The sequence below is a fragment of the Ranitomeya variabilis genome, chromosome 6 (genome assembly GCF_051348905.1).
Source record: "Ranitomeya variabilis isolate aRanVar5 chromosome 6, aRanVar5.hap1, whole genome shotgun sequence".
NCBI classification, from domain to species: domain Eukaryota; kingdom Metazoa; phylum Chordata; class Amphibia; order Anura; family Dendrobatidae; genus Ranitomeya; species Ranitomeya variabilis.
This window is the reverse complement of record NC_135237.1, coordinates 14,413,716-14,440,299: the sequence shown is the minus strand read 5'-3', so window position 1 is coordinate 14,440,299 and position 26,584 is coordinate 14,413,716. Positions and strand designations below refer to the sequence as shown.

General features: G+C 48.0%; 1 protein-coding gene across 1 annotated transcript; it reads right to left on the bottom strand.

Annotated features, from left to right (window-relative positions):
* Positions 1 to 10,610: 10,610 nt before the first annotated feature.
* LOC143781320 (uncharacterized) lies at positions 10,611 to 25,530 on the bottom strand. Its single transcript, XM_077267866.1, has 2 exons — positions 25,343 to 25,530; positions 10,611 to 12,466 (listed from the first exon to the last, which is right to left on the bottom strand). Exon 2 carries the CDS (start codon positions 12,245 to 12,247, stop codon positions 11,729 to 11,731), a length of 519 nt encoding a protein of 172 aa, XP_077123981.1. The 5' UTR covers positions 12,248 to 12,466; positions 25,343 to 25,530; the 3' UTR covers positions 10,611 to 11,728.
* Between the last annotated feature and the right edge of the window lie 1,054 nt (positions 25,531 to 26,584).

Genomic DNA, 26,584 nt, shown 5'->3' with positions numbered 1-26,584 from the left:
ACCATTGGTACTGTACAGCCTAAATTTCTTTTGTCCGTTACTCTGATTTGCTCTTTGTCGTCCTACTCTGTTATGACATTTGTGGATTCAGGCGCTGCCCTGAATTTGATGGACTTGGAGTTTGCCAGGCGCTGTGGTTTTTTCTTGGAGCCCTTGCAGTATCCTATTCCATTAAGGGGAATTGATGCTACGCCTTTGGCCAAGAATAAACCTCAGTATTGGACTCAGTTGACCATGTGCATGGCTCCTGCACATCAGGAAGATATTCGCTTTTTGGTGTTGCATAATTTGCATGATGTGGTCGTGTTGGGTTTGCCATGGCTACAGGTCCATAATCCAGTATTGGATTGGAAATCGATGTCTGTGTCCAGTTGGGGTTGTCAAGGGGTACATGGTGATGTTCCGTTGTTGTCAATTTCTTCCTCTACTCCTTCTGAAGTCCCTGAGTTTTTGTCGGATTACCGAGATGTATTTGATGAGCCCAAATCCAGTGCCCTACCTCCTCATAGGGATTGCGATTGTGCTATTAATTTGATCCCTGGTAGTAAATTTCCTAAGGGACGACTTTTCAATTTATCTGTGCTGGAACACGCCGCTATGCGGAGTTATATAAAGGAGTCCTTGGAGAAAGGGCATATTCGCCCGTCGTCGTCACCGTTGGGTGCAGGGTTCTTTTTTGTGGCCAAGAAGGATGGTTCTCTGAGACCTTGTATAGATTACCGCCTTCTTAATAAAATCACGGTCAAATTTCAGTACCCTTTACCTCTACTGTCTGATTTGTTTGCTCGGATTAAGGGGGCTAGTTGGTTCACCAACATAGATCTTCGAGGGGCGTATAATCTTGTGCGTATTAAACAGGGCGATGAATGGAAAACAGCATTTAATACGCCCGAGGGCCATTTTGAGTACCTGGTGATGCCATTCGGGCTTTCTAATGCTCCATCTGTGTTTCAGTCCTTTATGCATGACATCTTCCGAAAGTATTTGGATAGATTCATGATTGTATATTTGGATGATATTTTGGTCTTTTCGGATGATTGGGAGTCTCATGTGAAGCAGGTCAGAATGGTGTTCCAGGTCCTTCGTGCTAATTCTTTATTTGTGAAGGGGTCTAAATGTCTCTTCGGAGTTCAGAAGGTTTCCTTTTTGGGCTTCATTTTTTCCCCTTCTACTATCGAGATGGATCCTGTTAAAGTTCAAGCCATTTTTGATTGGACTCAGCCTACATCTGTGAAAAGCCTTCAGAAATTCCTGGGCTTTGCTAATTTTTACCGTCGCTTCATCGCTAATTTTTCTAGTGTTGTTAAACCGTTGACGGATTTGACCAAGAAAGGTGCTGATGTGAATTGGTCCTCTGCGGCCGTTGAGGCTTTTCGGGAGTTGAAACGTCGTTTTTCTTCGGCCCCTGTGTTGTGTCAGCCAGATGTTTCGCTCCCTTTTCAGGTCGAGGTTGATGCTTCTGAGATTGGAGCAGGGGCTGTTTTGTCTCAAAGGAGTTCTGATGGCTCTGTGATGAAGCCATGTGCTTTCTTTTCTAGAAAGTTTTCGCCTGCTGAGCGTAATTATGATGTTGGCAATCGGGAGTTGTTGGCTATGAAGTGGGCATTCGAGGAGTGGCGACATTGGCTTGAGGGAGCCAAGCATCGCGTGGTGGTCTTAACGGATCACAAGAATCTGACTTATCTCGAGTCTGCCAAGCGGTTGAATCCTAGACAGGCTCGATGGTCGCTGTTTTTCTCCCGTTTCAATTTTGTGGTTTCATACCTTCCGGGTTCTAAGAATGTGAAGGCCGATGCCCTTTCAAGGAGTTTTGTGCCTGATTCTCTGGGAGTTCCTGAGCCGGCTGGTATTCTCAAAGAGGGGGTAATTTTGTCTGCCATCTCACCTGATTTGCGGCGGGCGCTGCAGGAGTTTCAGGCTGATAGACCTGACCGTTGTCCAGCGGAGAAACTGTTTGTCCCTGATAGATGGACTAGTAGAGTTATCTCTGAGGTTCATTGTTCGGTGTTGGCTGGTCATCCTGGGATTTTTGGTACCAGAGATTTGGTGGCTAGGTCCTTTTGGTGGCCTTCCTTGTCACGGGATGTGCGTTCTTTTGTGCAGTCCTGTGGGACTTGTGCTCGGGCCAAGCCCTGCTGTTCTCGTGCCAGTGGGTTACTTTTGCCCTTTCCAGTCCCGAAGAGGCCTTGGACGCATGTTTCCATGGATTTTATTTCAGATCTCCCTGTCTCTCAAAGGATGTCGGTCATCTGGGTGGTTTGTGATCGCTTCTCTAAGATGGTCCATTTGGTACCCTTGCCTAAATTGCCCTCCTCCTCTGATTTGGTTCCATTATTTTTCCAGCATGTGGTTCGTTTGCATGGCATTCCGGAGAACATCGTGTCGGACAGAGGTTCTCAGTTTGTTTCAAGGTTTTGGCGGTCCTTTTGTGCTAAGATGGGCATTGATTTGTCTTTTTCTTCGGCTTTCCATCCTCAGACAAAAGGCCAAACCGAACGAACTAATCAGACTTTGGAGACCTATCTGAGATGCTTTGTTTCTGCTGATCAGGATGATTGGGTGACCTTCTTGCCATTGGCTGAGTTCGCCCTTAATAATCGGGCCAGTTCGGCTACTTTGGTTTCGCCTTTTTTTTGTAATTCTGGTTTTCATCCTCGTTTTTCTTCGGGGCAGGTTGAGCCTTCGGACTGTCCTGGTGTGGATTCTGTGGTGGATAGGTTGCAGCAAATTTGGACTCATGTAGTGGACAATTTGACATTGTCCCAGGAGAAGGCTCAACGTTTCGCCAACCGCCGTCGCCGTGTTGGTCCCCGACTTCGTGTTGGGGATTTGGTTTGGTTGTTGTCTCGTTATGTCCCTATGAAGGTTTCTTCTCCTAAGTTTAAACCTCGTTTCATTGGTCCTTATAAGATTTCTGAAATTCTCAATCCTGTGTCGTTTCGTTTGGCCCTTCCAGCTTCTTTTGCCATTCATAATGTGTTCCATAGGTCGTTGTTGCAGAGATATGTGGCGCCTATGGTTCCCTCCGTTGACCCTCCTGCTCCGGTGTTGGTCGAGGTGGAGTTGGAGTATGTGGTGGAGAAGATTTTAGATTCTCGTGTTTCGAGACGGAAACTTCAGTACCTGGTCAAATGGAAGGGCTATGGTCAGGAGGATAATTCCTGGGTTGTTGCCTCCGATGTCCATGCTGCCGATTTGGTTCGTGCCTTTCATTTGGCTCATCCTGATCGGCCTGGGTGCTCTGGTGAGGGTTCGGTGACCCCTCCTCAAGGGGGGGGTATTGTTGTGAATTCCGTTCTCGAACTCCCTGCTGTGGTCATGAATGGTACTTCGGCGAGTTCTGTCCGTGGACTCCCTCTGGTGGCTGTGAGTAGAACTGCTGGTTCTGAGGCTGCTTCCTCAGCTGCCCTCGTTTGCGGCTAGGCTGGTTTCTCTATTTAACTCCACTCAGATCGTTACTTCATGCCAGCTGTCAATGTATCGGTACTGGTTCAGATCTCTCTCGGATCTTTCTGATGACCTGTCTACTTCAGCAGAAGCTAAGTTCCTGCTAGTTCATTTGTTGTTCATTTTGTACTGAATATATTTATTAGTACTTGCTAAGTTCTAGTCCAGCTTGCTAACATGATATTTCCTTGCTAGCTGGAAGCTCTGGGGTGCGGAGTGGCACCTCCGCACCGTGAGTCGGTGCGGGGGTCTTTTTGCACACTCTGCGTGGCTTTTTGTAGTTTTTTGTGCTGACCGCATAGATCCCTTTCCTATACTCAGTCTATTTAGTAAGTCTGGCCTCCTTTGCTGAAACCTGTTTCATTCCTGTGTTTGTGACTTTCCTCTTAACTCACAGTCAATATTTGTGGGGGGCTGCCTTTTCCTTTGGGGAATTTCTCTGAGGCAAGGTAAGGCTTTATTTTCTATCTTTAGGGGTAGTTAGTGGAGCGCCCCCACACCGCCGCAGGGCCGAGGGGTACCCGGAGCCGGGCCTCGGGGATCTCAGTCCTGGGGTTGTCACGGTGGCTAGACCCGGTCCATGGCCCTGTCTGTCAGTGGGGGACGTCCGTTGCAAATAGGTACTGTTAACGGTGGTATAGCGGTGCAGTTGTGGGGTGCAGGTCGCGGTAAATAACGAGGACACCAGGTTGCAGTCTCTTTACCTCTTTACTGGAGATCTCTCGGTCCTCAGTCCAGAATCCGGTCCACCAGGCTGCGCAAGTCCGGCCGGTCCAATGGCACTTCCAGAGTTCTCCTCACAAGTGGAAATCAGTGCCTTCCTTCTTAGTGCTTTGTGTTGTAGTCCTTCCCTGCTGTGCTCACGGAAAGTACCCCACAACTGTTGTGTCTGTTTCTTAAGTTCCCTCACAACTCGATTAACTGATCTTCTGCTAATCTTCCGTCCCTTCCTGATGTTACAGTAAGAACGGCACCCGTTTGTCAGGTAGGCCTGGAGTTCTTCCGGGACCCTAGAGACGCCCCTCTCCCGCAATTGCCCCCCAAGACTTCATAGGTGATATGTGGTAGACAGCCCGCTTGAGACTGACTGTCCTGCCGCTGTTTGGAGTATGGCTTAAAGCTGTATCTTATTCCACTCCCTCGGCGTTCCGGCCACCGGTAATGCGCCTCAGCAAGGTGCTGCCTCTTTCAACAAAACCCCTGCTGGTATTCTCCTTCTGCTTGATTTCGTTTCTCACTCAGCACAATCTATCTCGCTTCTAATCCTTTCTTAGGGCACCGCCGCTATTCTGAGCAGGCACGGTCCCGTTACGTTCTTTCAATGCCAAGCCTCTGCCAGGATCCCACCCCTGGCAGAGACCCTACTGTCTCTTCCTCCACAACACCCTCTCTCACTAGGTGTTGCTTCGTTCGATCCAGTCAGCTTTTTCTACTAACTTCCTGCCTGACCCCCAGTTTACCCACTATGGTGGGGAGTGGCCTAATGAATAGCACCCTTAGCTCCCCCCGGAGGCCCAGCTGTGAAACATATTGGTGTCTGTGATACCTGATTGGAGGAACTCCTTCAGTGCCATCGAATGCACCATGGCTCCCCTTGGTGGCGGAGTCACAGTACTGCAACGACCAGGACTCTGGGGCGCTGCACTCCCCCCTGGTTAAACACAGTACTACGGGACTGGGAAGAAAACAACAATACAGGTTAGCAAAAAGACATACAGATTTGTTGAGTGCAAAACAATAAGCATACTTGAACAGGCTTCCCGTTATGGGAGGTGAGGACACTTTAACGTTACAAAACATAATCAAATATCATAGCAACAGGCTACAATTAACTCTCATTACCCAACCGGGTATTCTACTAAGTGCAAATGCTGGAACAATAAATTAACATTGCCTTTAAGAAACATACACTCTTAGTTTATCAAAGGCCTTCCTATAATCACATTACAGGGCAAGGTAACTTCACATTCTCCTACTTTGAACCTGCAGGACCGCCTGTCCCTATGGCACCAGACCTACTGCCTCTCCTTTCTTTTACAGGACCGCCCCGTTCAGCCAGGGCCTACTGCCTTTCTCTACTATACATAGTATAGACATAACATTCCTTTCAATTTGAGAGCATGGAGCCCACTCTGCTTGGCTCCTATAAGGACTCACTCACTAACCCCTACGGGTCTACTTTCTGTCCTTAGTAACGAACTAACTTTCTATGGGGACGCAGGGTTTACCTTCTATCCTCACCTTCGTTATTACTTCTTTACTTTCAGTTAAACGGAACTCTACATCTACCCCTATGGGCTTTCTACATCTTTCTCTTCAAAGAACATTACCTAGGTTTCACATTTTAAACAAATTAAACACACATAACTTTTCCATGAAAAACAGTTACATTTCCTTCAAAGCATTATCTTGACATTACTGTTCTAAAACAGTATCACTTTCAAGCTCAATTCTAACCTCCCCTTTAAGAGGAGATCAAGTCTTTCTGAGGTAGCTCTTCTTCTCAGCCTACCAGTCCATGCAAAGGCTCCGGAATGGTATCTTCGCAAAATGTCTTTAAACAAAACCAGTAGGAAGCACCTTTAAGAAGGTGCAAACTATTTACAAGAAAGTTCAAATCATGCACAGTCCATGATTTCGCAGTTTGTGTAACTTTGTGCAAAACTTCAAGAAAACAACAATAGTGACCCCGGGTCAACAAAGGGGTCACCTTTTTAAAGTTTACCCTGGACGGGTTTAGCAGCAACTTAAAGAACAAACAGTAACTATTTACATTTTCAGGTTTCCGAGGTTTACTCTTGCTCAGGTGGCTTGGGCTCCTGCCCCCCGGCCACTGTGGTGCCAGTGTCCGCGGTTCGAACGTGCAGATGAACTCGACTGGCCAACTCAGTGGCCGCTACCAGGCGCACTGTCGCGATGGTGACAAGGTCGGGTGCTCCTGGGACCAGGTCCGAGGTGGTAAGGGTCGCGGCTCCAAACATACACCGCCGAACATTCCGTGCATACCACCCGAGCGGGTTCTGGTGGCGGCTGTAGGTCACCTGATCCCCCTTTTGCAATGGTTCTCCACTTCGGCCACAGCAGGGAGCCCTCACGTTACAGTGCGCAACAAAAACGTCAGTATCCAATCCCGGCTCGTGTATGAGGCCCCACCCCCTTCTTGCATGGTAGGCCAACACAGTTCCCCGCCTGACCGCGTCTCGGTCATCCCATGCCGGAGGGGACTGTTGTATTTTCGATGGACCCATCGGCTCGGCCTCTTTCCGGCCTTTCCACTGTAGAATCAAGCACTGTCTATATTGTTCCCACGTAAGCACCGCAAGAGTGGACCCGTTCTCCTGGGATCCATCTGTCCCAACCCAGGGGCTGTCCCACCGAAGAACTACTCCATCTAGACTCACATCCACGGGCTCTCCCACTCTAGTCGACAGCGGTGGCACCATCCTCCCCAGGTCACCAGGGGATAACACCATTAACCCTGCCGAGAAGGGTCGACCTTTACTGAGATGGAGGTGGGTCGTGGAAGCGGACTCGTGAGGGGGAGCAGGGGCGTCTTCCGTACCTACGCCTGATGTGGTTCCACCGATGTCGATCCGGTCCGCTGACAAGAACGCTGGAGTCGGCTGCTGTTCGGACCGTGGCTCTTCCGATGCGGCCCCCGAACGCTGCTCCGCTCGCTGTGGTTCCTCCTCCACGGACTCCAAGGTCAGGGTTGGTGGACTCAGCTCTGCTATCTGTTCCAAGGGCTTCGGATCCGCCGGCTGTAGAGGACACGAGTCCACTTCCAGTGAACGAGGGTAAGCCGGGACTGTTCCTTCCTCGCTCAGGCACTTGCTGTTCATCATCGCTGCCTGATAGTCGGTGGCAGTGCATGCACCTGACTCCGCCATTTCTCCGAGGTCGGGCTTCTCCATCTCCTGCTTCCCGCCGTTGCAAATCAGGAGGTTGTCTTCTGCTTTGGGGCAGGTCATCTCCTTGCAGCCCGAAGCGCAGAGGGCGGTATCCATTTCTCGCGCCATTCTGGTAGTCTCCTCCCATAGCACGCCCTCCTTCTTCTCCAAAGTAGCAATGGCGGCGGCTTTTGGCGGGAACTTCTATTGGTCAGTGGTAGCACACAGTCTTTTCAATAAAGTACGGTTCAAGTACAGTAAATCACAGTCTCTAGGCACACATGACCTGATTCTTCAGGCTTAAGTAGATCCTGTTCGTGACGCCAAGATTTGGAGCGCCCCCACACCGCCGCAGGGCCGAGGGGTACCCGGAGCCGGGCCTCGGGGATCTCAGTCCTGGGGTTGTCACGGTGGCTAGACCCGGTCCATGGCCCTGTCTGTCAGTGGGGGACGTCCGTTGCAAATAGGTACTGTTAACGGTGGTATAGCGGTGCAGTTGTGGGGTGCAGGTCGCGGTAAATAACGAGGACACCAGGTTGCAGTCTCTTTACCTCTTTACTGGAGATCTCTCGGTCCTCAGTCCAGAATCCGGTCCACTAGGCTGCGCAAGTCCGGCCGGTCCAATGGCACTTCCAGAGTTCTCCTCACAAGTGGAAATCAGTGCCTTCCTTCTTAGCGCTTTGTGTTGTAGTCCTTCCCTGCTGTGCTCACGGAAAGTACCCCACAACTGTTGTGTCTGTTTCTTAAGTTCCCTCACAACTCGATTAACTGATCTTCTGCTAATCTTCCGTCCCTTCCTGATGTTACAGTAAGAACGGCACCCGTTTGTCAGGTAGGCCTGGAGTTCTTCCGGGACCCTAGAGACGCCCCTCTCCCGCAATTGCCCCCCAAGACTTCATAGGTGATATGTGGTAGACAGCCCGCCTGAGACTGACTGTCCTGCCGCTGTTTGGAGTATGGCTTAAAGCTGTATCTTATTCCACTCCCTCGGCGTTCCGGCCACCGGTAATGCGCCTCAGCAAGGTGCTGCCTCTTTCAACAAAACCCCTGCTGGTATTCTCCTTCTGCTTGATTTCGTTTCTCACTCAGCACAATCTATCTCGCTTCTAATCCTTTCTTAGGGCACCGCCGCTATTCTGAGCAGGCACGGTCCCGTTACGTTCTTTCAATGCCAAGCCTCTGCCAGGATCCCACCCCTGGCAGAGACCCTACTGTCTCTTCCTCCACAACACCCTCTCTCACTAGGTGTTGCTTCGTTCGATCCAGTCAGCTTTTTCTACTAACTTCCTGCCTGACCCCCAGTTTACCCACTATGGTGGGGAGTGGCCTAATGAATAGCACCCTTAGCTCCCCCCGGAGGCCCAGCTGTGAAACATATTGGTGTCTGTGATACCTGATTGGAGGAACTCCTTCAGTGCCATCGAACGCACCATGGCTCCCCTTAGTGGCGGAGTCACAGTACTGCAACGACCAGGACTCTGGGGCGCTGCATTAGCTCTTAGGCTGTGAAGAGGCGTCTAGGGAGAGTTAGGTACGCTCCACGGCTATTTCTAGTGTGTGTGATAGGATTAGAGTTTGCTGTCAGCAGAGATCCCACTCCCCAGAGCTTGTCCTGTCGTCTAGTTTAACCATCAGGTCATTCCAGGTGCTCCTAACCACCAGGTCATAACACGGCCCCCAAGTTACCCCCTGCGGGCGGCGTATATGTGCCCGGAGGGAAGGTAACCGAGGACCGGCCGGTGCTGTTCCCAGCGCTGTAATGCGGGGACCGGAAGTGGGTGGGCGGGGACCGGAAGTGGGTGGGCGGGGCTTCCTCTGAGCGCCGGACCGAGCCCGAGGAGGGAGCCGGAAGACGCCAGCAGCTGCGAGGCCGCCCCCTCCCCAACCTGGAGACGCTCCGGGGCGCGGGGTAAGCGGGCAGACCGCCTGCCCCCCCGTGCGGCTGGGGGATCCACCGGAGCAGCCAGGGAAGGGGCGATGCCTCGCGCCGCCTAGCGCCGCCAGCCAGCTCGCCGCCAGCCACCGGAGCCGTGGGGAGAGGAGGCGACACTGCACGCTGCTCGGCCCGGTGCCTCGTCGACAAGGGGGCCTACTATGTTTTTTCGGCATGTGCGGCGCCCGGCCCTTCCCCGCCGCCTCGGACCGCTGCGTGGAAGATAGGAGCAGCACCGATCCATCCTCCGGACCGCAGGGACGCTGCACGGGACGCCCCCCCAGCTGGTGAGCAGGCCGAAGGTGAGCTAACCAGAAGGGGCCCCTGGGGCATGAGGGAGGACGAGGCTGACCCGACCGGACCAGATAAGGGGGGTGTGAGCAGGGGGTCGGGAGAGGGCCCAGAAAGCTGAGCCCTGATGTCGCGACAATGGCCTGAAGCCAGTTCTCACCTTTCCAGGTGTCCGCCGGGAGGAAAAGAGGAAGTTCCCAGCCGGACACCTGGATTTAACCCCTGTAGGAGTGGCCGTAGGACCCCTCCCCTCCAGTGACCACTGGTCGGCTGGGGGTCTTCTAATTAGTGCATCACTAAGGGGGAGTGATGCTAGGGGGGAACTGGCACTGACAACCTTTCCGTGCTGCTCTATCTAGGTGCTCCCCAGTCAGAGACGCGCACCTTATTCAGTACCGCGTCTGCCAATAAGCAAGCTTTTCTCCTTTTCACTCTGCCTGTCAGCTCTATGTAATTCTAAACCCCTCATCCCCCCCCTCTCACCTGATACCAGCTATAACTGGTATCGCAGCTTTCAAACCGCATGGGAGACTGCTTTGTTCTTAAAAAGTTACGTATAATGGCACCGATTAGGGATAGAGACATATAAGTTACATATTCTGGATGTCCACCGAGAGATCTATACCCCACTGAAATCTCTAGGATTAAAACCCAATGAAATTTAAGGAACGGATTTCTCTGTAATCAGGTCATGTATCCACTTCGTGTTTATACTTAAATGAACCCCCAATGTCATGCTGAGCATAATGATAACTGTGTTGTCTTTGTATAAGATTATACGCCAAGATTTGTGTAGAGATGGTTTTTCATATCTTCAAGAAAGGGGAGTAATCAGCCACCCAGTGAGGTCATCACAGGGGGAGTGCCTTGGTTTTGGGCACAAGTATAAGATAGTGAGACCTTATTTTGCACTAGATTTTGTCCAGGGAACTAGCTGAGACACCCTCTGTGATGCATTGGGACATATGCTCCCCTCCCCCCAGCCGCATGGTCAGCCATGATATGAGAGAACTTAAGTCTATTTTCTTCCTTTAATCCTTTTTTATTTTGTAATTGTCTGTGTATACATAATTGTCTCATTTGATAATATCTTTTTATAGTTTTGTAAACACTACCTACATTTGGAGTAAAATATATAAAATTACTAGCTTTGCTTCTCCTTGCTCTATAACGTACTTACACATCCTCTGAAGTAAATTACGCTACTAATTGAGTTGGCTCCTGACCCGTTATTAATTAAAAAATAGGAGCCTATGGAAGCGGAAGTGTCCTGCGCTGGTGGGTAACGCTGGCAGTGACAGAACAGGGTTTTTATAGTGTATTGCTCACTGCAGCTGGGAATAATTATATCACCCTCACTGCAGTGTGTGCCCAATAGCCAGTACATAGCAGGCAGCCTTTCTGGTGACTAATTATCCTAGATGCAGTTTCCTGACTGACCTGAGGGTAAGGGGGCGCCAGAGAGCTGCGAGTTCCAAACCGGAACTGGTAAGTGGGATATAGATAAATCTCCTTCAGAAATGACTCGGGGATGGCCAAACAACCCCAGTTCATGACAGGTCACTTCTGCACAATGAGGGGTTAATCACTTATAGATGGGAGTCCTTGCGCTTGACTTCTCTTTATTAACCGAAAGCAAGAACTGCATTGCAAGAACTGCAAGAAAAGCACCTGTTTAAGGGTGCAGCTACAGGTGGCAAGGAGGTAGAAGATGGACAAGAGTTCTGAGAGTTTTCAAAGATCTCTTCAGCACATTGTTGAGTCTTCTGCCGTCATCCAAAGTGGAGGACCATGCTCACTCTCTTGACCATATATAGCAAGGTGGAGCCAAAAATATCTATTGCTTTAACTATTTGGAAAGTATGTGAAAACTATAAATGGAGGCCAGAAAATGGTAAACAACTTTTGTTAACAACTTTTATTCATGTGTTGGAGCTTATACTGAGCCTTAATATGTATATGTCTGGGTTCACATGGTCAACGAGTGTTAGGTCTATTATGATTTTGTGGTCCCCTTCAGGTGGGACCTTTAGTTGTTATTTTGTGCTGCATTTCAGTTTGAGAACACATAGACATCATCAATACTAGCTAGTTCAGAAGTATTGTCCAAGTAGACCTGGCATGATAAGATGCAAGCTTCTTGAACACTTCATGGTTAGTTGGAACGTCAACATTCTATGATATTAGATGATTTGGTGGAGCTGCAGCTTTCTTGGATAGTAGATGGTGAGTTGCAGCGGCAACACTCTAGGATATTAGATGGTTTGGTGGAGCTGCAGCCTTCATGGATATTGAATGGTTTGGTGGAGTTGAAACCTTCTGGGATATTTGATGATTTGGTGGAGCTGCAGCTTTCTTGAATATTGGACGGTTTGGTGGAGTTAAAGCCTTCATGGACACTGGCTGGTTTGGTGGAGCACCAACCTTCTACGATATTGGATGATTTGGTGGAGCTGCAGCTTTCTTGGGTATTGAATGGTTTGGTGGAGCTGCAGCCTTCTAGGCTATTGGATGGTTTGGTGGATCTGAAGCCTTCTTGGATATTGGATGGTTTGGAGGAACTACAGCCTTCAAGGATATTGGATGGTTTGGCAGAGCTGCAGCTTTCTTGGATATTGGCTGGCTTGATGGAGCTGCGGTCTTCTAGGATGTTGGATGGTTTGGTGGAGCTGCAGCCCTCTGACATATTAAATAGTTTAGTGGAGCTGCTAAGATTTTGGATGTTGGATGATGTGTTGGAGCTTCACCATTGTCATGAGACGTTCTGTTGAGCTCAGTGTTTGGGGAGCAGGCTGAATATACAGGGCAGACACATGATAGTTTCTTGTTTTTTAATCTTGTTTTTCTGTAATAAACTTCCCTCTGATTCTCCAACTATTTTGCCTGGAAGTAACATTTTTGATGTCTGAAAAAAACAAAAAGTCATGAGGAGACCTTCTGTAAAGCTACATCATCACAAGATGTGTCCTTATATAAACTGTATGACTATGTGGCGAGACTTGGGTGGAGACAGTTGAGGACCATCACTAAGACCACCTGTAAAAAAGTCTATAGTCCCCAGTTACACTGGATACAGAACATTGGCCCATTATTAATTATTTCACCCATGCAATCTTTTGTCTACAGAAAGCTCAAGAGCAAATTACTCCAGAGTTGCAGAAAAGTAAAAATCTAGAGTCACAGTCTGTGTCTCCACCACGTGGGAAACTTTTTCTGGTAGAATTTGTACCATTTTGACCTAGTTGAATGTGTTTAATATCGAGAATTACCAATGAAGTAGCAGAAACAGATGTCGTATTTCCTAATTGGACGCACAATGCAGCGTTCAGCAAGATATCGTGATGCAGAAACTTATGACTCCACTCCTCTAAAATGACATTGTCAATAATTTGTGCTGTGTTACAGTGGCATGTAAAAGTTTGTGCACCCCTGGTCGAAATTACAGTTATTGTGAACAGTTACGCAAGTTGAAGATGAAATAATTACTAAAAGGCCTAAAGTTACAGATGACACATTTACTTTGTATTTTAGGCAAAAAAGAATAAAAAATACATATATATATATATACATATATACATACATACATATATATATATATATATATATATATATATATATATATATATATATATAGTATTTTTTTACATTTAAATTTACATTCTAATTTTTAAAAATTACAAAAAGGAAAATGGTTTGATGCAAAAGTTTGGGCACCCTTGGAGATTTGTGTGCTCAGGTAACTGTGACCAAGGTTTCAGAACTTTATTAGCCTGTTAGGGTTATGGCTTGTTCACCATCATCATTAGGAAAGGCCAGGTGATGCAAATTTCCCAGCTTTGTAAAAACCCAGCCTCCTCTAACCTTGTGCCAAAATCAGCAGCCATGGGTTCTACTAAGCAGCTGCCGAGTACTCTGAAAATGAAAATGGTGGATACCCACAAAGCAGGAGGAGGCTATAAGAAGATAGCAAAGTGTTTCAAGTTGCTCTTTCCTTAGTTTGAAATTTAATTAAAAAATGTCCATTACCAGGAACAATGGAGGTCAAGATAAGGTCTGGAAGGCCAAGCAAAATTTCAGCGAGAGCTGCTCGCAGGATTTCTAGAGAGGCAAATCAGAACCCCTGCTTGAGTGCAAAAGACCTTCAGAAAGATTTAGCAGCCCTTGGAGTTGTGGTTCAATCCTGGAAAACAGGAAGTTCCAAAAGATTAGAGAAGGGCAAATGTTGTCCCTATCTTCAAAAAATGAAAGCCAGGAGCCAGGAAATTACAGGCCAGTGAGCCTTACTTCTATACCAGGAAAGATATTTGAACAAATTATTAAACAGAATGTATGTAAGTACTTGGATACAAATACAGTAAGTAACCAGAGCCAACATGGGTTTGTAGCAAACAAGTCATACCAGACTAATCTAATTTCCTTCTATGATGGAATCACTGACTGGGTGGATCAGGGAAATGTGGTATAGTATATCTCAACTTCAGAAAAGCATTTGTTAAAGTATCACATACTATCGTTATTGAAAAAATAACCAAGTATGGCATTGACAAGGCTACGGTTAGGTGGATTCATAACTGGCTCAGTGATCGTACTCAGAGTGGTGATAAATAGTTGCACATCCAATTGGAAGAGTATTTCAAGTGGGAACCACAAGGCTCTGTCTTGGACCCAGTGTTGTTCAACAGCTATATAAATGATCTAGATAAGGCTTCTTTCACACTAGCAACGCGTGGCAATCCGTCGCAATGCGTCGCTAATGCAAGTGTATGGAGAAAAAACGCATCCTGCAGGCAATTTTGCAGGATGCGTTTTTTCTCCAAAACGACGTATTACGACGTGCGTCGTACGACACTAGTGTGAAAGCACCCTAAGGGAACTGAAGGTAAGCTGATCAAGTTTGCAGATGATGCAAAGCTGGGAGAGATAGCGAACACTAGAGTATACAGAGAAAGGATTCAGAAGGATCTAGATAAGCTTGAACAATGGGCAGTGACTAATAGAATGGTATTTAACAGGGAGAAATGCAAGATTCTACATCTGGGCAAGAAAAATGAAAATTACATCTACAGTATGACAGGAATAGAACTAAGCAACAGCACGTGTGAAAAAGACTTGGGTATACTAAGGCCATGTTCACACGCTGCGGGTTCCTCTGTGGGTTAATCCCGCAGCGGAATTGAAAATCTGCAGGGCAAAACCGCTGTGGTTATCCCTGCAGATTTATCGCGGTTTGTTCCGCGGTTTCCGCTGCGGGATTACTGCTGTACTATTGATGCTGCATATGCAGCAATATGCAGCATCAATAGTAATGTAAAAAATAATAAAAATTGGCTATACTCACCCTCTGACGTCGCGATCTCCCCGGCGCTGCAAGCGGCTGTGCCGACAAGGACCTTCGTGACGTCACGGTCATGTGACCGCGGCGTCATCACGGTCATGTGACCGCGACGTCACCACAGGTCCTGTTCGGCACAGCAACTGAGACCGGACGGCCGCGGGCAGCGCTGAGAGGTGAGTATAGCTTCATTTTTTATTTTAATTCTTTTTTTTACACTATTTTATGGTTCCCGGGGCCTGGAGGAGAGTCTCCTCTCCTCCACCCCGGGTACCACCCGCACATTATCCGCTTACTTCCCGCAACGTGGGCACAGCCCATGCGGGAAGTAAGCGGTTCAATGCATTCCTATGGGTGCCGAATCGCAGCGATTCTGCACAAAGAAGTGACATGCTGCGGGTTGTAAACCGCTGCGTTTCTGCGCGGTTTTTCCCGCAGCATGTGCACTGCGGTTTGCGGTTTCCATAGGGTTTACATGTTAATGTAAACGCTATGGAAACTGCTGCGGACCCGCAGCATCAAAATCGCGGCGGTTCCGCGGTAAAAACCGCAGCGTGTGAACATGGCCTAATACATCACAGACTGTACATGAGTCAACAGTGCGCTGCAGCAGCAAAAAGGCAAACACAGTTCTAGAATGTATTAAGAGAAGCATAGAGTCTAGATCACGTGAAGTAATTCTCCCCCTCTACTCCTACTTGGTCAGGCCTCATCTGGAATACTGTGTCCATTTCTGGGCAACACATTTTAAAAAAGACATTGAAAAACTGGAGCAAGTTCAGAGAAGAGCGACCAGGATGGTGAGCGGACTGCAAAGTATGTCCTACGAGGAACGGTTATAGGATCTGGGACTTAATCGCTGTCTACAAATATCTGAAGGGCTGTCACAGTGTAGAGGGATCATTATTATTCTCATCTGCACATGGAAATGTAGCGCCCCCACCGCCGCAGGGCCGAGGGGTACCCGGTACCGGGCCTCTGAGTCTCTGCACCCCGAAACAGCTGTTTGTGGATGGATACCATGCTTGGCATAGGTGGTCTTCCTTTATTGGATATTCTCCTTTATTGGATGCTGCCCTTCCCGTGGTTGTTCCTTCCCGGAGAAAGGCCTGGCTATTCATTGCTTGCGTTGAGAAACACGTGATGGTGTCTCCGCAGCTTACTTTACTTGCGTTTGCATATTTCCCATAAGGGATGGGGGCAGTGTTCTGGATCACTGCGTTGAGAAACACGTGATGGTGTCTCCGCAGTGTTGGATGTTTTGGTCTCCCTGAGGTCATTCATCTGTTCCTTCATAGCCTTTCACCAGGCACTGCTCCTAATAGCCAGTTTCCTACTCCACACTGATGAGGGGCAAAAACCCCGAAACAGCTGTTTGTGGATGGATACCATGCTTGGCATAGGTGGTCTTCCTTTATTGGATATTCTCCTTTATTGGATGCTGCCCTTCCCGTGGTTGTTCCTTCCCGGAGAAAGGCCTGGCTATTCATTGCTTGCGTTGAGAAACACGTGATGGTGTCTCCGCAGCTTACTTTACTTGCGTTTGCATATTTCCCATAAGGGATGGGGGCAGTGTTCTGGATCACTGCGTTGAGAAACACGTGATGGTGTCTCCGCAGTGTTGGATGTTTTGGTCTCCCTGAGGTCATTCATCTGTTCCTTCATAGCCTTTCACCAGGCACTGCTCCTAATAGCCAGTTTCCTACTCCACACTGATGAGGGGCAAAAACCCCGAAACAGCTGTTTGTGGATGGATACCATGCTTGGCATAGGTGGTCTTCCTTTATTGGATATTCTCCTTTATTGGATGCTGCCCTTCCCGTGGTTGTTCCTTCCCGGAGAAAGGCCTGGCTATTCATTGCTTGCGTTGAGAAACACGTGATGGTGTCTCCGCAGCTTACTTTACTTGCGTTTGCATATTTCCCATAAGGGATGGGGGCAGTGTTCTGGATCACTGCGTTGAGAAACACGTGATGGTGTCTCCGCAGTGTTGGATGTTTTGGTCTCCCTGAGGTCATTCATCTGTTCCTTCATAGCCTTTCACCAGGCACTGCTCCTAATAGCCAGTTTCCTACTCCACACTGATGAGGGGCAAAAACCCCGAAACAGCTGTTTGTGGATGGATACCATGCTTGGCATAGGTGGTCTTCCTTTATTGGATATTCTCCTTTATTGGATGCTGCCCTTCCCGTGGTTGTTCCTTCCCGGAAAAAGGCCTGGCTATTCATTGCTTGCGTTGAGAAACACGTGATGGTGTCTCCGCAGCTTACTTTACTTGCCTCTGCTCTGGGGTTGTCACGGTGGCTAGACCCGGTCCGTGACCCTGCCGAGGGGCGCACAGTGAAGGATGTGACGGGTGGAGGTGGTGGTGAGGCTGTGGTGGTGCGGTGCAGTAAATAACGAGGACACCAGGTTGCAGTCTCTTTACCTCTTTACTGAAGATCTCTGGGTCCTCAGTCCGGAATCCGGATAACCAGGCTGCGCAAGTCCGGCCGGTCCAATGGCACCTCCAGAGTTCTCTTAGCAGGTGGAAATCTGTGCCTTCCTTCTAGCGCTATGTGTTGCGGTCCTCCCCTGCTGTGCTTACAGAAAGTCCCCACAACTGTTGTGTCTGTTTCTTAAGTTCCCTCACAACTCGATTAGATGATGTTCTGCTAATCCTCCGTCCCTCCCTGGTGTTCTGGTTGGGACGGCACCCGTTTGACGGGTAGGCTCGGAGCTCTTCCGGGACCCTAGAGTCGCCCCTCTCCACAGGTTGCCCCCCAAGACTGCATAGGTGATTTAAGTTAGACAGCCCGCCTTAGACTGACTGTCCTGCCGCTGTTTGGAGTATTGCTTGAAGCTGAATGTTATGATACTCCCTCGGCGTTCCGGCCACCGGTAGTGCGCCTCAGTAGGATGTTGCTTCGGTCTTACAGCACGACTCCTACTGGTATTTCTCCTTTTGCGTGATCTCGTTTCTCACTCAGCACAATCTATCTCGCTTCTAATCCTTCCTTGGGCACCGCCGCTATGCTGAGCAGGCACGGTCCCGTTACGTTCGTTCAAGTTGCCAAGCCTCTGTCAGGATCCCACCCCTGACAGAGACCCCACCGTATCCTCCCCCACAACACCCTCTGCCACAAGGTGTTGCCTGGTTCCAACCCAGTCAGCTTTCTGATCTAACTTCCTGCCTGACCCCCAGTTTACCCACTATGGTGGGGAGTGGCCTAGTGAATAGAACCCTTAGCTCCCCCCGGAGGCCCGACTGTGAAATGTATTGGTGTCTGTGATACCTGATCAGATGAACTCCTTCAGTGCCATCAGACACACCATAGCTCCCCTTAATGGCGAAGCCACAGTACTGCAACGACCAGGACTCTGGGGCGCTGCACTCCCCCCTGGTTAAACACAGTACTCCGGGACTGAGAAGAAAACAACAATACAAGTTAGCAAAAAGACATACAATTTTGTTGAGTGCAATAACAATAAGCATATTTAAACAGCGCTTCCCTTTATGGGAGGTGAGGACACTTGAACGTTACAAACATGGTTAAATGTCATAGCAACATACTATAAATAACTTGCTTCTACCCAACCGGGTATTCTACTAAGTGCAAAATTGTTGAACGATAATTTAACATTGCCTTTAAGGACATACACTCTGAATCCACTAAAGACCTTCCTATAATCACATTATAAGGCAGTTTAACTTTTTCATTCTCCTACTTTAAATCTGCAGGACCGCCTGTCCTAACGGCACCAGACCTACTGCCTCTCCTTTCTGTTACAGGACCGCCCCGTTCAGCCCGAGCCTACAGCCTTTTCAACTATTATACACAGTATAGAGCATAACATTACTTTCAGTTTAAGAGCACCGAGCCATTTCTATATGGCTCCTAGGAGGACTCAGGGTTTACCTTCTATCCCCATTGTCTATCAACATTATCAAGCATTTCCTATATTAACCCCTTCCCGACATGTGACGGTGTAGTACGTCACATGTCGGGACCCCCGCTTTGATGTGCGCTCCGGCGGTGAGCGCACATCAAAGTCGCGACATGTCAGCTGTTTTTTACAGCTGACATGTGCGCGCAATAGCGGCGGGTGAAATCGCGATCACCCGCCGCTATTAACTAGTTAAATGCCGCTGTCAAACGCAGACAGCGGCATTTAACTACCGCATCCGGCCGTGCGGCCGGATATGAGCGCATCGCCGACCCCCGTCACATGATCGGGGGTCGGTGATGCTTGTACATTGTAACCATAGAGGTCCTGGAGACCTCTATGGTTACTGATCGCCGGTGGCTGTGAGCGCCACCCTGTGGTCGGCGCTCACAGCACACCTGCATTTTAGCTACATAACAGCGATCTGATGATCGCTGTTATGTAGCAGAGCCGATCGGGCTGTGCCTGCTTCTAGCCTCCCATGGAGGCTATAGAAGCATGGTAAAAGTTAAAAAAAAAAGTAAAAAAAAATGTGAAAAAAATAAAAAAAATATAAAAGTTTAAATCACCCCCCTTTCGCCCCAATCAAAATAAATCAATAAAAAAAAAACCCAACCTACACATATTTGGTATCGCCGCGTTCAGAATCGCCCGATCTATCAATAAAAAAAAAGCATTAACCTGATCGCTAAACGGCGTAATGAGAAAAAAAATCGAAACGCCAGATTTACGTTTTTTTGGTCGCCACGACATTGCATTAAAATGCAATAACGGGCGATCAAAAGAACGTATCTGCACCAAAATGCTATCATTAAAAATGCCAGCTCGGCACGCAAAAAATAAGCCCTCACCTGACCCCAGATCACGAAAAATGGAGACTCTACGAGTATCGGAAAATGGCGCAATTTTGTTTTGTTTTGTTTTTTGCAAAGTTTGGAATTTTTTTTCACCACTTAGGTGAAAAATAACCTAGTCATGTTAGGTGTCTATGAACTCGTACTGACCTGGAGAATCATAATGGCAGGTCAGTTTTAGCATTTAGTGAACCTAGCAAAATAGGCAAGCAAAAAACAAGTGTGGGATTGCACTTTTTTTGCAATTTCACTGCACTTGGAATTTTTTTCCCGTTTTCTAGTACACGACATGGTAAAACCAATGATGTCGTTCAAAAGTACAACTCGTCCCACAAAAAAATAAGCCCTCACATGGCCAAATTGACGGAAAAATAAAAAAGTTATGGCTCTGGGAAGGAGGGGAGCGAAAAACGAAAACGGAAAAACGGAAAAAGCTCCGGGGGTGAAGGGGTTAAACTTTCTTCCATCTTTCACTTTCTTTCAGGGAACATCATCAGCATTTCTTCACAATTAACTAGTTGGATACATATAACTTTCTCATGTAAACATTATCATCACTTTCTTTCGTCAAAACATTATTGCTATCTGTCTCAAAGCAATATCACCGTTTACGTGCGACAAATGAACATCCCCTTTAAGAGGGGACCAAGTCTCTATGAGGAAGCACGTCTTCTCAAGCTACCAGTCCATACTCAGCAAAGGTTCCAGTGTGGTATCTTCACAAAGAGTCCTTCTTTAAGTAAAACCAGTAGGGAGCACCTTTAATAAGGTGCAAACTATGTACAAAAAGTTTGTATCATGCACTGTTCATGATTGCGGCAGTTCTGGAAACTTTGTGCAAAACTTTAGAAAAATCAAACAAAACAATAGGGATCCCGGGTCAACAAAAGGATCCCCCTTTAGGGTTAACCCTGGACGGATTTTAGCAAAATCAGGAATCAAACAAACAGTTAAGGAACTATTTACATGTATTGCAGTATACGGGAACATCTACTCAAACCACCCAGGAGGCAGCACCGGCGGAGGCAACCCCTTTGGGTATTGCGAACCACCTGGTACTGCATAAGGGGGTCTGTCGTCCCATCTGGGAGTCTGTGTACCCACAGTCTTCAGCTCTGCAGCAGCACGGGCAGTAGACACGCTGGTCACCTGAGGAGGTGCCTGCGTGGCCACGACAGCGGTGGAGGTCATGACGCGGCAAGTCGTGGTCTTCACAGTTGTGCCTGTTGGGGTGACCACGGTGGTCTCAGTGGTAATCGTGGGCCGGTCACAAGGGGGCACCCTGGCCACGGGGGACAACTTTTCGGGCACCCTAGGCAAGGGGGTCATGGGACTGTGCCTCTTGTGGACGTTCAGGGCAAACCACCCCTTCTCTCCAAGGTGCCGGGTGTAAATGACATCATCCCCTGGATAAAGATCCCGGCCTGGGTGGCCCTCTCTAAGATGCGACTCTACATCCCGCCGGTTAACAAAAACTTCGGCATATAGACCCGGCTCCTTTATAAAGCCCCAGCCTCCACGGAGCTTAAAGTCAATAACGGTGCCCTGCCTGCGCGGGGCCTGCTGAGCAGTGGGATCCTTGCGGGCCCGGTCCTTGACCGCCAAGTCTTTTTGATGGTGGGCCTCCAGCCCGGCCTGGTATGTTTTCTCCTCCTCTTTCCACTGTTGTTCTAGCTGGACCCGGTATTCCTCCCAGCTTAGGGCCTGTACCATCTCCCCCTCTTGGGTCTTCACCCCGGGGAACCCCATAAGGTTAGATCCTGGGTTCACCCAGCGACACACTGTGCGCTCTGCACGGACTTCACACAGCAGGGTGGTTGGCGCGATCGGGGCCTTCATGCGGTGTTCCATGCCCGTGGCCTCCTCCCAGGGTAACAGGCGTTGGAGTCTATGGGTCCCAGGGAGAGGGGGTGCCGCAACGGGGCCTACTAGCAAGTCCTCGGCCGCTGGGACGGGGTCGGCGGACTCACCAGCCGATGCAGGGGCCTCCTCCGCGGCAGATTCCTCCGGCGGTGTCGGCGAGGATCTCAGCGGTTGCTCCGGTAACGGTGCAGGATCCGACGCCTGAGGACCTTCTTCCGGCGCTGCCTGGTGCGGAGCCTGGGCCTTCATGTTTAGTTGGAGGAGCTGGTCGATCAGGCTCTCCATCTCGACCCGCAGAAGTTCGGTGTTGTCCACGGAGAACGGGCTGCTGTGCTCATCCGGGTAGTTGGGGGAGACTTCCACTTCAACCCCACTGTCGGGTTCGGAGCTGCTGGCCATAGCGTCCTCCACGTGGGTCACTTCCTGGTCTTTTTCCCGCTCTCTCCTTCGTGGGCGGTGTCGTTTTCTCGGTCTCCGCCCTCCATTGAGGATTAGGAGGCGGATCTCTGCGGCTGACGGACACGTCCTCACGGTGCAGAAATATTTAGACTGGGCGGCCATTGTTTTTTCGCGCTCTCCAGCTTGCCTACGCCCACTCCACGCCCCTCTTCTTCTCCTGCGCTCTCCTCAGCACTACAATGGCGGCGGGTTTTGGCGGTAAATGGCACAGCACAGTCTTTGCAATAAAGTACAGTAAATCACAGTTCCAAGGCACACATGACCTGATTCTTCAGGCTTAAGTAGATCCTGTTCGTGACGCCAAGTTTGTAGCGCCCCCACCGCCGCAGGGCCGAGGGGTACCCGGTACCGGGCCTCTGAGTCTCTGCTCTGGGGTTGTCACGGTGGCTAGACCCGGTCCGTGACCCTGCCGAGGGGCGCACAGTGAAGGATGTGACGGGTGGAGGTGGTGGTGAGGCTGTGGTGGTGCGGTGCAGTAAATAACGAGGACACCAGGTTGCAGTCTCTTTACCTCTTTACTGAAGATCTCTGGGTCCTCAGTCCGGAATCCGGATAACCAGGCTGCGCAAGTCCGGCCGGTCCAATGGCACCTCCAGAGTTCTCTTAGCAGGTGGAAATCTGTGCCTTCCTTCTAGCGCTATGTGTTGCGGTCCTCCCCTGCTGTGCTTACAGAAAGTCCCCACAACTGTTGTGTCTGTTTCTTAAGTTCCCTCACAACTCGATTAGATGATGTTCTGCTAATCCTCCGTCCCTCCCTGGTGTTCTGGTTGGGACGGCACCCGTTTGACGGGTAGGCTTGGAGCTCTTCCGGGACCCTAGAGTCGCCCCTCTCCACAGGTTGCCCCCCAAGACTGCATAGGTGATTTAAGTTAGACAGCCCGCCTTAGACTGACTGTCCTGCCGCTGTTTGGAGTATTGCTTGAAGCTGAATGTTATGATACTCCCTCGGCGTTCCGGCCACCGGTAGTGCGCCTCAGTAGGATGTTGCTTCGGTCTTACAGCACGACACCTACTGGTATTTCTCCTTTTGCGTGATCTCGTTTCTCACTCAGCACAATCTATCTCGCTTCTAATCCTTCCTTGGGCACCGCCGCTATGCTGAGCAGGCACGGTCCCGTTACGTTCGTTCAAGTTGCCAAGCCTCTGTCAGGATCCCACCCCTGACAGAGACCCCACCGTATCCTCCCCCACAACACCCTCTGCCACAAGGTGTTGCCTGGTTCCAACCCAGTCAGCTTTCTGATCTAACTTCCTGCCTGACCCCCAGTTTACCCACTATGGTGGGGAGTGGCCTAGTGAATAGAACCCTTAGCTCCCCCCGGAGGCCCGACTGTGAAATGTATTGGTGTCTGTGATACCTGATCAGATGAACTCCTTCAGTGCCATCAGACGCACCATAGCTCCCCTTAGTGGCGAAGCCACAGTACTGCAACGACCAGGACTCTGGGGCGCTGCAGAAACATGAGAAGCAATGGAATGAAACTGAAAGGGAGAAGATAAAGATTAGATTTAAGAACAAACGTTTTGACTGTAAGGGCGATCAGTGAGTGGAACAGGCGGCCATGAGAGGGGTGAGTTCTCCTTCAATGAAAGTCTTCAGAGTCTGGACATACATCTGTCTGAGATGGTTTAGTGACTCCTGCTTTGAACAGGGGGTTGGACACGATGATCCTGGAGGTCCTTCCAACTCTAACATTCTAGGATTTTATGATTCTACATTGTTCAGAGACACCTGAACAAATATGGACTACATAGAAGAGTCATCAGAAGAAAACCTCTCCTGCTTACTCACCATAAATTTCAGTCAGAAAAATGCAAAAGAAATTCAAAACAAGCCTGATATATTTTAGAAACAAGTCTTGTGAACCGATGAGGTAAAATAGAACTTTTTGACCAAAATGATCAAAGATATGTGTGAAGAAAAAAGGGCACAGAATTTCAGGAAAAGAACATCTCACCAACCATTAAGCATGGTGGTAGATCAATTATGCTTTGGGGTTGAGCTGCAGCCAATAGCTCTGGGAACATTTCACAGGTAGAGGGAAGAATGGATTCAATGAAATTTCAACAAATTCTTGATGCAAATATAACATCATCTGTAAAAAAGCTGAAGGTGAAGAGAGGAAGAGGATGGCTTCTACAAATGGATAATGTTCCTAAATACACGTCACAATCCACAATAAACGACCTCAAAAGCCGCAAGCTGAATGATTTACAGTGGCCCTCACAGTACTAACCATGCAGGGTGTCCAAACTTGTGCATTGACCAATTTTTCTTTTTGTAAAAGATGACAATGTATATAAATACAAATTTTGCCTAAAATACAAAGGAAATGTGTCATTTGTAACGTTAGGCTTTTTAGAGATAATTTCATCTTCAACTTGCTTAACTATTCACAATAATAGTAATTTTGAACAGGGATGCCCAAACTTTTACATGCCACTGTATATATGTATGTGACAAGTTTATTGTGCATCAAGTAAGGCTCCGTTCCCACCATGAACTTTTGGTGAGTTTTTGATGTTGCAGACTTTCTGCACCCGTTAAGCAAAATAGGTTACCTGTATTTAAAAAAACAAAACAGAATAAGACTCACCAAAAACATAGCCTTATATTATTATATTATATCTATCTATTATCTATAATCTATCATTGATCTATCATCTATCTATCTATTATCTATCTCTGTATTATCTATTATCTATCTCTGTATTATCTATTATCTATCTATAATATATCTATCATCTGTCTATCTATTTATTATCTGTTATCTATCTATCTATCATCTATCTATTATGGATCAATCTATTATCTATCTTTCTCTCAATTATCTATCTATGTATCTATGTATCTATTTATTTATCTATCTATCTACCTATTATCTATCTATATCTATTATCTATCTATTATCTATCTCTATCTATCTATTATCTATCTATCTATCTATCTATCTATCTATCTATTGTGTATCAATCTATTATCTATCTATCTCTCAATTATCTATCTATTTATCTATTTATTATCTATCTATCTATCTATCTATCTATCTATCTATCTATCTATCATCTATCTATCTATCATCTATCTATCTATCTATCTATCTATCTATCTATCTATCTATCTATCTATCTCTCTATTGCCTATCTCTTCTTCCAGTTTTTCTTGCACTATGGCTGACTACATGTAACCTGTCTGCTGTTGTCAGACTTTCCTATTCTGCTTCCTCCCTGCACATCAGACCCTCAGTGACGTCTCTCCACTCTATGTACTTTTATCTTCTTACTGCTACATTGTTACATTATTGTTACATTATTGTTACATTGTGTGATGCAGTAAATAACTCACCGTGGTCATTCCTGGGGGCCACATTGTGTTTTTGGGGTCTGGCAGTAGGGGGGCCGCATGCACAGCAGTCAGAAGACTGAAGACCACAGAATACAGCAGCCACTTTCCCATGGTCGGCTGGAGTCCCAGGCAGCATCCAGCCCCCTATACAGTATATACTGCGGCTTCTCACACCTGATCCCTCGGCTTTAGGGACTTTCACTTCCTCCAGATTAATGTCTTGTAAACAGTGAGGGGCGTAGCTGGAAATTGCTCAATATTGGCTCAGGTCTCATCAACTTCACCCACTGAGGAATTGTCCCCGGCGATTGGACAATGCCAAGATATTGCGCCATGATCATCAGATGGCTGGGACATGGAAAGTGTTGTAACCTGCCGTGGAGAGCAAACGGGTTATAATGCTTTTTGCAAAATTGTTTTTTCTTGTTCATCATAAAATAAAACATAAATGAACTTTAGAAATATTCTTAAATGTAAATATCTTCCTTTTTTTTGTACACAGCTCCTATGCAAACCTATGCGTCTCCAAGTTTGTAGTCTGATCCTGTTACTTGATATTCTGAAGAAGGCACACGGTTTCATCAAGGAACCATCAGAATTCCTCTGAGATAAAACGGCCCTTGCCCCAATCTCAGAAGTGTCAACCTCAACCTGAAAAGGAAGAGAAACATCCGGCTGACGCAACACAGGGGTAGAAGTAAATCGGCGTTTAAGCTCCTGAAAGGCAGAAACGGCCGCAGAGGACCAATTCGTCACATCAGCGCCTTTCTTCGTCAAATCGGTCAGGGGTTTAACCACACTGGAGAAGTTGGCAATGAAACGGCGATAAAAATTAGCAAAGCCCAAAAATTTCTGAAGGCTCTTCACGGATGTGGGCTGGATCCAATCATGAATGGCCTGAACCTTAACCGGATCCATTTCTATAGATGAGGGAGAAAAAATGAAGCCCAAAAAAGAAACCTTCTGTACTCCAAAGAGGCACTTAGACCCCTTCACAAACAAGGCATTATCACGAAGGATCTGAAATACCATCCTGACCTGTTTCACATGAGACTCCCAATCATCGGAAAAAATCAAAATATCATCCAAATATACAATCATGAATTTATCAAGATAATTCCGAAATATATCATGCATGAAGGACTGAAACACAGATGGGGCATTAGAGAGCCCGAATGGCATCACAAGATATTCAAAATGGCCCTCGGGCGTATTGAACGCAGTTTTCCATTCGTCGCCCTG